Here is a 12,321-nt window from a genome sequence, read left to right on the forward strand (position 1 = left end):
GGAGGAAAAAAGAGATGTTGAAAATGTTATGTCTTTATTCAGATTCAATTTCAAAAGACTATTGAGTATGAATGTTCATTCTGAAAAGCCCAGTAGTCTTTGTTTCTAAATCAAGAATAAACTCTGATACTTAACTTCACAAAGAAAAAAAAATATATTCACTTTACTGTGTCTGAGACACCGCTTTATTGTGTGCTGGGGAGGAAATGGAGCTATATTTTCAAGAATCTCATCTTTCAGGAATAACACATGAAATTCTTTACAGTTGAAAATGCTGACATACGGTATTCGAAGATATTATCAGCCTGAAAACCATTCCCTGTTTGCCTGATATTGTCAACATTGAATAATTCCTAGGAGTTGTGAGACAGCAGTACCAGTACGTGGGTGCAGCAGCACACATCTGTGCAAAGCAAACCCTTGCAGACAACTGAATCAACATTTCAAGGATATGACCACTGAAGTGTTGCACAATATTCGTTTAAGACGTGTTACATTCGTTTATGCTGTAGAATATTTGTTTAATGATGCAAAGATGTGTCGCACTCTTTTATGTTGCGTTTGTTTAACTCTGTAAAGCTGTATTATTTTGCCTGCCTAAAATACCTGATTGGTCTAATAAAGAGCTGAATGGTCAACAGCTAGGCAGGAGAGAGAAATTGGTGAGGCTGACAGGAAGAGAGAATAAGTAGGAGAAATCTAGAAGGTGAGGCGGGGAGGGAGGAGTGAGGAAAGGAGGTGAGGAGGATGCCAAGGGCCAGCCACCCACCCCACAGCCAGCCATGGAGTCAGAAGGAAAGAAAGACATAAAGAAAGGTTAAAAGCTCCAAGGCAAAATGTAGTTAAAGAGAAATGGGATAATTTAAGTTAGAAGAGCTGGCTAGAAACGAGTAAGTTAAGGCCAGGAATTCATAAGTAAGAGTAAGTCTCCATGTATTTATTTGGGATCTAGGTGGTAGGCCCCCAAAGAGGGGAAAAAAAAGAAAGAAAAGAAAAGAAAAGAATTACATTGAAGCCACAGAGGGCATGGAAAATCAAGTCCCATTCACTGTGTCTGTACTTTTCCTTAGAATGCCCATGTTATACCATCAATAATTAAGGACTTAAAAAAGTTCCAGCACTCTAAACTTTATTAGAAGTTGAACATTAATACACATATTATTTCAAAACATTCTTTCTCCTGTTAAAATTGACACTGGCTGTTTTCTTATTCAGGGAATTCTTGTACAAACTACCTCTAAGCAGTCATCCTCTGACACCACCCTGATTATTTTCAGAGCAGGCATCACCTCACTTTCCCTTTTTTTTACATCACACTGCTGTCTTGATCACTGAAAACATGTCCACAGATGCAACCTTTAAATAATGGTTGGATGCAGTTTATCACAGTGTGTGTTTAGTGATTTGACTTCTGAACTAAAATTCAAAATCTCATGTTTGTTGTCACTTGGGGATTGCCCTTTTCTAAATATCAATATGTGAGAGATAGTTTCAAATGTTCTTAGAATAAATATAAACTCAATTCCCCCCTTCTCTCTCACTGCATGATCAGTTATGGAATCCAATCAGTTCTAACCTCAGGGAGAATCTGAAATTCATGCCCACATTTAGGCTTGATTCAAACGATTACTAATTCAATTCTTCATTATGTCATGCAGATTGCAGTTAAGAGCCTTTTTATCTCGATTTATACTAATTATGTTTGCAGTCTTTCCCAATAACTGTAACATTTTCTGTTTTCTGTTATAACCTCCTGCCAAGTAGAGCAGGATTTACAGTGTAGGTCTGTGCACCATATGCATGCAGATGCCCACGGAGGCCAGAAGAGGGCATTGATCCTCTAAAGCTAGAGTTATAAACAAAGAAAAATTTTAAAGCTAGACAGGTACCTCTTTATCATCTTTGATTTAAAAAAAAATGGTGTGAAATGTAACCATCTGCTTGCTAATCACTTTCTTTCATCTTGAGTGATAAAACAAAACAAAACAACAACAACAACAACAAAAAAGCAAACAAAAAACCAGCAAACCTTTAAAATCCAGCATAAATGATCAAATACATCCTTCTGCAAAACTATTTCTTAGTCTTTCAACGGTGTATTTCCATCCTTTGGTTTATATGGTAAGCACAAAACATGTTGATTGTTTATTGATTTATATAATTTTGAAAAGATTTGGAAAAAAATTTTGTGTATGGGTGCTTTGTCTGCATTGACATCTCTGCACCCATGTGTGCCTGGCACTCACAGACAAAGTCGTTAGATCCCCTAGGAGTTACAGACAGTTGTGAGCCACCATGTGAGTGCTGGGGACTGAACCCAGGTCCTCTGGAAAAGCAAACCATACTGCTGAGCCATCTCTCCAGTTCCTTATACAATTATTTTTTTACTCTCCAACCAAATTTGCTTGCTGGCTAAAACCCTGTTGACATTATAAATTGTGGGATTATCATCTTGCTCAGGGTTTAGGCTGCACTAGAATTCACAATTCTCCTGCTTCTGCTTCTGACTGCTGGGGTTACGGGTAAGTATCACAATGTCTGAATCAATTCATTTGTATTAGTGACACCAATAAACGGTGTTGCTTAGTAAGTAATATTGTCATTTTGTTTTTTGGTAATGGAACATAATCCATTGGCTAACAACAAATAACACACCACTGACCTTTGGATTCTGTTCAATGAATACAGGTCTAAAATGAAAACACCTAGTTAGAGAGAATAGATAGTCTTGTGAACGCTTTGGCAATACACACATTAAAATTGGAATGATGCAGAGATTAGCATGGCCCCCAAGCAAGGATGATGCACAAATTTGTGAAATGTTCCATAGTAAAAAATAAATGAATATGTTCGTCTTGATAAGGTGAGTAAATATAATATGTTACATGATGCTACTGTGAAAATTACATCTTAAATGAGTGTTGAGCTGACACAAGATTTCCTGGGTGGGGTGTGAAATTTAGTTCATTCCATTTTGGCTTAACTCTTTTTTGTAGAATTATTTTTCCAAATGCTGTATTAAATTTCGTGATATTATTTATCTTTTGAAAATCTGACTATACTTGGACATTCTCCTATTCATATGTTTTAGCAAAGGGTAAATCTTCATTTGCCAGAAACTGATATACATGGAGACACTTTTTAATTAAAGATGCATTGAAACTTTTTACTTAATTATTTTTGAAGAAAACTATTGCAAGATATATTGCCTGTTTCCCCACCAAGTTAATTGGACCACAGACCTTCTTATCTTGATGAATTGAAGGCATGATTTTAAGCATTAGTTATTATCCTCAGTCTTAAGACTACCAGAGGGGTAAGGAAGAGGAATTGCAGGAGTCGGAAGGGTCGAGGATACCGGGAAAGCATGGCATGTAGAATCAACTAAGCAGAGCTCACGGGTGGCGGGGCTCACAGAGACCCAAGTGGCATTCATGGAGCCGGCTTGGGTCTGCGCTAGTTCTTCTGCACATGTGTTATAATTGTTGGCTTGGTGTTTGGGGCGGACTCCTGACAGTGGGAGTGGGGGGGTTTCTGATTCTACTGCCTGCTCTGGGATCCTTGTGCTCCTTCTGGGTTGGGTTACCCAGCCTTGATGTGAGGGTTTGTGCCTAGTCATGTTGTAACTCGTGCTGTGTTTGGTTGATGCCCCTGGGAGGCCTGCTCTTTTCTGAAGGAGATGGGGTGGGGGTGGGAGAGTAGTGGGGAGTGGAGGGAGGGGAAGCTGTAGTAAAGATACATTGTATGAGAGGAGAATAAGTTAAATGTTTTTTTTTTTAGCTATATTTAAAGTTTATTAATTAAATGTTCTTACAACATATAGTTTAGAGGCATATCCTTCAGCTCTACATTTTCTCCCATTAATTCATTCCAATGATGATGTTTGCCTTTAGTCAATATTTCTATTTATTTTTATTTTGTAATTGAAAATAGTTTTTGATTAAATGCAATATATTCTGATTATGATTTCCTCACCACTAACACCTCCCAGATCATTTCCATTTCTTCAGCCACACAAATCCAAACTGTTTCTTTCTCTCTCTCATTAAGATACTGTAAACAGAAGTTTTCCTACGACCCACAACCACTTGGTCCATCCCAAAACAGGATACAAATAGGCATTTAACAAGAAAAAAAAAGTAATACAATTAAACCACATTAATTTTTTAAATTAATTGAAACAGAAAAACTAGAATAGGACAAAGTAAACAAAGATTAAAAAAAGAGTCAAAAGAAAAGCTTGGTAAACACATATAGACACACACACACACACACACACACACACAATTTGCACACAAAGAAATTATATAAAAACAGAGATAAGGGGTTGGGGATTTAATTCAGTGGTACAGCACTTGCCTAGCAAGCGCAAGACCCTGGGTTCTGTCCCCAGCACTTAAAAAAAAAAAAAAAAAAAAAAAAAAAAAAACAGAAATAAGAAACCATAATATATATCCAAAGAACCTGTCAGTTGAGAAATAGTTAGATATACAGATAGATAGATAGATAGATAGATGATAGATAGATAGATAGATAAAAGTGAAAGCACCCTCAAAAATGCCATTGAAACTATCTTGAATTGATATCCACTTGCAAATGGAAAATCAGACTTCAATGGAGTTTCACTGAGTATACAATCCACTCTTAAGGCCAGGTCATACAACCAGAAGTAGACTGCCAACACAAAAAGTTAAATGTTTTTTAAAAAGACTATCTTTCTCAAAAGTGAGGTCTTAGGAATCAGTTACTACATTATGGGTTCTAAACTAGGGTACATCATTGTGGTACATTCAGCAATTATCCATGTTATGCAATTTGATGCTAGTAGACAAGACTTGGGAAACTCCTATTCGTACAGAACAGCTCCCAGTTCCAACCACCAAGCTATACTAAGGTCTCAGGCAGTGTTTGGGGACCAATCATCGATACATAGTCCTTTTCAGTATACTAAGGTCTCAGGCAGTGTTTGGGGACAAATCATCGATACATAGTCCTTTTCAGTGGTCAGTCAATAACACTGTTTGTGTTTTTTATTCACAGAATATAAGCTTCAGATTATGAATAATTGAAACTATGTAAGTAATCAAACAGCTGAATAGTTATACTATTCTTATGCAAGACTAAAGGCAATTAAGTGATATAAAAGAAAGGAGACAAATGTAGTGAACACATCTTATTGCAAATGAGATATACAGAATATTCAAACATATAATAATAATGAATCAAAATAAATGTAAGCATTAAATGTTTACTTATGGTGTTTAAGTTATGGACATAATACTTTGTAGCTAACAATAATAATACTATAAGTAATTTGATATGTTATTTTTCTGAGATGTTACGCCAAAATTTAAACATATTTGACTCTGAAATAGTCTTTGATTCCTTTATAGTAATTTTAAAATACATTCTCAAAATATGACTGATATTGATCTGATAATATATTTTATTTTTTATTTTTGAAACTTCCTATATCAAACAGACAGGCCTCAAACACCACAGACAAATGTTGAGATTGGTAATAGTAATAACCCCATATTACCCAGAGCTTCATTGTTTTTATGTGATTATAATTGTAGCATGGCAAATAAAAAAAAATCTTTCTGAATGACAAAAAATAAGACAGGAAGCTTTAAGTTAGTAATAAATCTGTAAATTTTCATGAAATCAATTTGTGTAATAATTAAGAAGACAATTTCTTTGTTCTTAACCAATTTTCATCTGCAAAGAGAAACATGCCATTTGCATAATACAATTACTGTTGGCTCAGTTGAAAGCATTGTGTGGGTTTTATTGCTCTATAGACTATAATGAAATACTACTGTAACCTCAACTAAAAGAAGTAAACCTGTTGTTTTGTGTGTCTTTATCATATTAGAATCCACTCCAGAAATATGAACAATCCATTGTGCCCTGGAAGGTGTTTCAGAAAATCACGGCACTAGCATACCCACGTGTCCCCTAGACACATTCTGAAATGTTCCATACAAATCTCACACATGCTCAGAATACTGAGAGAGGAAGTAACTCAACAGTCTATGAGCAATTCATGGAAGAAAGGGAGCCTTCATTTTTTTTTCAAAATCACTGATGTATAATATTCCATATTGTATTTGATAGATAGCAAGGAACACTTAGCAAATGTAAAAATAAGCATATATTAACCTTTAGAGAAATATGTAGAGAAACACACAGTAGACCTATGGATACTCTATACAAGTACATGCAGAGGGAAACATGTATGTATGTATGTGTGTATGTGTATGTACCTATATAAGTATGTATTAGCTGCTTCATTTATACTGAAATATTCACTCCTGGATAGAAGAGGACTATTATAGACTCAGGATGACAAATTAACCTACAAGGCTAGAGAAGCTCACAAACTTCTAAGACTCAGGATATTCAGAAAGTTATGATTCTCGGAAGCCTCTGCATAAGGTTATATATGCAGCGGACAATTGCTGCAGGAAGAAGGCAAGTTTTTCCGTGGAGGCACCTGCAGGGTGGGTAGAGATCCAGGAATGTGCCTTTTATGAGTTTTATTCACAATGGGATGGGCTTCTCAGTCATGAGGCTGCCTCTGACGACCCTCTGAATAACCGAATAACTGCTCACCCACATTCTTGTAAGTAAGCCCTGTAAACGCACTGATTCACCCAGCTGTGCTCCCATGGAACACTTTTTAAGCCCGTCCTTGGTGCATCATCTCAGTTCACTAGACCCTCTTAACATGTCTTTGGGAAAAGCTGTATAGCACAACTACAGTCTGAACCCTTGCTCACAGAATCAAAGCTGTATTTGGAAAGAACAGTTGCACGGCTCCTGAACCAGGTGATAAAGCATGTACCCGAGACTGAAATGTTCAGGGACCATTCCAAAATGGTTCCCTTTCCCCGTGGGATATGGGGTATACGTCTCCTTGCTGGAGTGACAGGTATGTGCCCGTGGCTAAGGTATTACATTCAATGGGCATATACGGAGCTATCTAATAGTAGAGCATCCTGGGATGAGGAGATCCCATGGGGGAATGGGGGCTATCTTGTTCTATGTGGTATTGTGGTTTTCATGTGATGACACGGAAATCCTCCAAATGACCTATAATTGGAATTATGATCCCTGGAGATACCACATAGGAGATGGGATTATCAGCAGGTGGTGGTAACAATTGCACAGCCACTCCTCTGGTGATAGAAAACATTTGCAACTTAGGCTCATGTTTCTGCCTAGAAAGAATTTGTGCACACAAGGAAGGAAGCGCAAGTGGTAAGCACACACGGAGACACTATTTTCTGTACTAGTCTCTGATTCAGAAGCAAGAAAAATAGAAAACAGAGGATGATATGGAAGTGTTGGCTTGCTGTTTCCTATAGCCAGCTATAAGTAAGAGTAAAAAAAAAGTACAGGTTATATCTGTACTAAAGGGTCCTTCTTGGGATCCCTACACATAGAACCTTGGGAAGACTCAGAGATGGAGATAATAGTGGTATTTCTCAAGTCTGACCTTTAATACAGAAAGGGAAAATTCATGGTCTAATGAACAGACGTGGGCCTTACTAACAATCCAGAGTAGGAAGTCATGATAATTGCTCGGATTGTGAAAGGCTTTTGAACAAGAAATGAACGGTTTCAAAGTTTGGCTCATGTGGTTGTGGGACATGGCTGCAGATGGGATCAGTCTGAGTGCCATGATGTAGAGAAACTGAATAATTCAACTAACTCCTCCTGCCTCCCTGAGACAAAGGCTGAATAATCAAAGGCAGCATGGGGAAAATTAGTCCCTGAGAGACTGGCTCATAAAAGCCATTAGGGACAGTTAGCTATCGCCAGCTGAGGTCACCAAGAGTACTAGGGACTGGATAATAACAAGAAAAAAAATTAGTGAGGGAAATGTGCGTTTGACAGGGGGTGTTCAATGCCCAGCTCACCTGGCCTGATAGAAATGCAGTCTTAGGAGAATAGAGAAATTAATTCATCAGGGCCCTTGAGACTTGCTTGATACTTCAGTGGCTTTTCTTAATATCATGATGGGGGCTGATCTTTATGTAAGGTAGAAGAGTCTCTAACAGATCTGGATGATTTAGACTGGCATATAAACTGAGTTTATAAGGAACCAAAGCACTCAGGAGGAGATGAAAAATTTTGTAAAGATATTAAAAAGAAAAAAGACAATGGATCCTATCAAAGTTGCTCAAAAGTGAATGTGATTTTACTTTTGTCAAAAAGATTTTTATTGAGTTGGAGTTCCCAAGTAGAAAATATACTTAAGACAAATGTTTTAAAGGGACATTTTAGCTGCCTTATGAGGCCAACAGATAGTTTACCGCCATGGTGCAATGCCTAGAGTCTCTCAGACTCCAAGATACTGGTCGAGATGTGGGAGGAACAAGCTAGGTCATAACTTTGCTCCCTCTTAGTTATGAGGTATGCCAAGCAGTATGAGCCAGCCCTGCCATGACCATCATGGGTACAAAGCTATGTCATAGCCACACAGTTGTGCCCCAGAATGAGAAGGCTTAAGGGTTGTTAGTGGAAAGTGACTATGAACCATGGAGGTCTAGATGGAATGAGGTCCTCATCTACACCACTGTAACTAACATTGTTCTTCTGATAAAACAGTTAATGTAAGTGATGCTTCATTGGATCTAGAATCTTTTTTTTTTTAACCTTCTTACTTCTAAATCCCCAAACCCATTGACATTTTTTCAAAATGACAGTGGTCAATCTGAAATCCTGTCCACCCTCTATAAATCATTTCATTATATAATGCTAACCTTTGAGCGTTATACAAATTTTCGAATAGCTTAGGACAACAGTAAAGACAAAAACCGAAGAGTCTGAAAAAAGACACACTGTTTTTGGAAAATGCCACTCATAGGAGCCATGAGATTCCTGGGGGAAAGACCCCACCCCTAGCAATATCATACCTCCTCTGAAGCCCCAGAAGCCATGAAGGCTATTGAGACGAATGTTGGTTGCACTGTAAGTTCTTCATTCTTGTTTTTTGGTTTTTTTGTTTGTTTGTTTGTTTTTGTTTTTTTTTTTTTTTGGTTTTTCGAGACAGGGTTTCTCTGTGTAGATTTGCACCTTTCCTGGAGCTCACTCTGTAGCCCAGGCTGGCCTTGCATTCACAGAGGTCTGCCTGCCTCTGCCTCCTGAGTGCTGGGATTAAAGGCATGCGCCACCACCGCCCGGCTATACTGTAGGTTCTTATTGCTACAGACACTTTAATTTGGGTTTAGAACAGAGAGAAATAAAGTTGGAAATGATTCAGAAGCCCCTTCCCTTTGGTGGGAAACCTACTCTTTTTCAGTGGGCAGTGGTTACTATGGGCAACCAGCTATCTAAGATATTGAGATTAAATGACCATTGCTGTGGTCTAGTGGTTCTATGCTGACCCAAAATGGAAGGAAAAACCATTAGACATCAAAATCACCCCCTTCATATTTCAGAGAACATCATGGAGGAGGGAACAGAAACCTTGTAAGAGCCAGGGGAAGAAATTTTAAGTAGGGATTTGTGTCACATTAAAACATTCCCTCATGGAGGGAGGAGAGAGGAGTGGGGGGGGGAGGATGAGAAGGGAAGGAGGAAGAAAGGAGATCAAATCATTTAGGCAGCTAATATAACTTACAAGACTCAGGAAACTCAAGAAATTTACAAGACTCAGGAAGCTAAGAAAGTTACAAGACTCGAGACCCATTCCCCCACTCCCTCCCACCCTTCAGGTGATCTTCATTAAGTGGGGAGAAGGAGGAGACTTTTGAGTGGATTGCCTTCAGTTTTGGTAGGAAGCTCAGGCAAACTGCTTTCATATGTTGTCATCTATGCAGGGATAGGTTGATGCAGCAGATTTTGGATTACCCATGATTTTGTAAGCATAGGGATTCAGGCTCCTAGAAATAGATCTAGGAAGACACATTTTTCCCCAAATTAGATTTGGGTGAAATGATATTATTTTGTTCTGTAGTTAGTGCCCTAACCTTGGGTGAAGAGATGATTGCTTATCTCTCCCTGAGGAAAGTCATGTAATAGTACATATTTAAACAGGGGTACACACTTGATGTATGTGGTGCTTGGTCCATCTAAATCACAGCCATTAAATTTCCCCAATGTATTTCTTCACATACACTTAAGGACACGAACAAAAACATTATACTTGAAAATGTGTGGTGCAAACTGTAGCATTTAATTTCAAGAAAGTTTTGAGGATTACTCCTATTTCTTACCTACATTTCCAGTCATTAGGTACGAATTTTGAAAGTCCATCATCCCCATTCCAACAATGTGTATAAAATCTTCAATCACCTGCATTAACTCTATCGAGCCTGGGTAAATCTAGAAAAATAAGTGCAAGTTAGACTTGACAAAAAGTCCTTATAATGGACTACAGAACTAGAAAGTAAGATATTCGACATAGAAAACCACAAATGAGTTCTGTTCTCTAAGGTCTGAACTGGAGTCATCTGTTAGCTTTTAAATTAACAGTTGATTCTGATACCAGGTGTCATGCAGCAAGAGCCTAGGAAGTGACATGATATACTAATTAATCTCTCAAGAAGCTCAAAAAAAATGTAAAATGTCTAGTAGATTGTCTACACACAAATAACATAATTTTATTTTCAATAAACTCCCTCACTTAAATAATAAAACACTAAAACTGGACTCAGCATTTTAGCTTAATATCTATATGGAGAATATGGGAAGAAAAATACAAGTATTACTGCTATCATGAAGATATTTAAAAACAGTTAATCCACTGTATGATCAATAACTTGTGAGAAACATTTACTTCTAATAATTGAATTAGTAATTGTATGAACAAATTAGCAACAATTACAGGATTATAAATAATTTACATGTACACATGAAAGAAACAAACATATGGGAGAATATTATACTTATTGTAGGCCAAAAACAGAATCTCAAGGAGGCTAGCAATGTAGCTAAAAGCATTATGTCAGTCTACTAGTAACCATGCAGGATCCATTCACTCATCTGTCACCTATCTGCTTCTGTACCTATATACCCAGTTACCTATGCATCTATGAGCAAGTCAGTTTACTTCCATGCTTTGAGTATATTAGCCAATACTATGGTACACACAAAAGGATCTGATTTCTCAGAGATACCATAACCTGTCAAAAGCTAATACCGTATGTAACAGCAAAGACATCTAAGAACACATAGGCATTTTATCATGTGTAAACATCTTCATCACTGCAGCTTTTTTTTCCCCACGAGACAGGGTTTCTCTGTGTAGTTTTGGAGCCTGTTCTGGATCTTGCTCTATAGCCCAGGCTGGCCTCAAACTCACAAAGATCCTCCTGGCTCTTCCTCCCAAGTGCTGGGATTAAAGGCATGTGCCACCACCACCCGGCAATCACTGCAGCTTTTGAACATGAAAAATTAAGTGGTTTGTGTTCCAGTTACTTTATTTATAAATGCCAGAGTGGGAGAGGAAAAGATCTGATTGGCTGGATAGCATAAGGCAAGAGCTGTGAGGGAATGGATTAGGAAGAAAAGGGATCAACAGGGCAGGCTATAAGTCTGTATGTGTATTTTTGCAGGGGGCTATAGCTGTTGCATCTAAAAATCAAATACCGCATATGTACAAAAATCATCTATCCATCTGCATATACATATATTCCACAGAAAACTGAAATATTTAATACTAGAAATATTTAGGAGGTCCATCTTTTTTCTCACCTGTATGCTCAGTTACTAAATGGGAATTCTGAAAAGTCATCACCCCATAGACAAGCATGAATAAAGTTCCTCTGGGCTCCAAAGCTTCCTAATTCTATTGTGCCCTGTTGATTTTCGTGGGTAAGATTGTGGGTGTTGTTTGGTATAGGGATGAATGCAAATTAGAAATAAGAGTCTTAATTTTTCACTCTTAGAAACAACATCTCCATCTCCTTTACTTTCATTTTTCTTAAAGTATTTACTTTAGAAATCTAGTAATGGGAAGGCTCATTCCGTCTCTTTGAAATATTTGTGTCTTTTTAAACTGAAAAAAAAGCTTCCTACCATCTTAAAGATCCAGTAATTTCTCTCTTTGAAATGAAAACATCAAGGAAGATGGTGTTTCTGTCCCTCAGAGTCTTTTGAGAGCATGGGACCTAAATCAATGGCCACATAAACTTGGGCTTCAAGCTTCAAAACTGGCTCCATTTGAAAGGATATAAGAGGCTTATTTTCCTTTGGAGAGAGCCAATTAACAAGAAGATAGATGGCCCAGTTACCGAGGGATTTTATGATGATGCATGTATGACAAAAAAGCCTGTGAAGGTCCCTACTGCAGGACCAGCTACTGTT

At 37.7% G+C, this 12,321-nt stretch overlaps 1 protein-coding gene and 1 non-coding gene across 5 annotated transcripts in view; one reads left to right on the forward strand and one right to left on the reverse strand.

The window, feature by feature from the left end:
• Nucleotides 1-12,321, reverse strand: part of Adgrb3 (adhesion G protein-coupled receptor B3) — a 732,632-nt gene that overhangs the window by 357,675 nt on the left and 362,636 nt on the right. For all 4 annotated transcript variants that reach the window (XM_076557962.1, XM_042265766.2, XM_076557963.1 and 1 more), the window contains one exon: nt 10,230-10,338. In XM_076557962.1, coding sequence (XP_076414077.1) covers nt 10,230-10,338 — 109 coding nt within the window. The remainder of the gene's footprint in view (nt 1-10,229; nt 10,339-12,321) is intronic.
• Nucleotides 2,726-2,834, forward strand: LOC121824929 (U6 spliceosomal RNA). The gene has a single exon (XR_006066924.2). It is a non-coding gene; the product is annotated as a U6 spliceosomal RNA (small nuclear RNA).

Source organism: Peromyscus maniculatus, chromosome 21, assembly GCF_049852395.1.
Source record: "Peromyscus maniculatus bairdii isolate BWxNUB_F1_BW_parent chromosome 21, HU_Pman_BW_mat_3.1, whole genome shotgun sequence".
In the NCBI taxonomy this organism is placed as follows: Eukaryota; Metazoa; Chordata; class Mammalia; order Rodentia; family Cricetidae; genus Peromyscus; species Peromyscus maniculatus.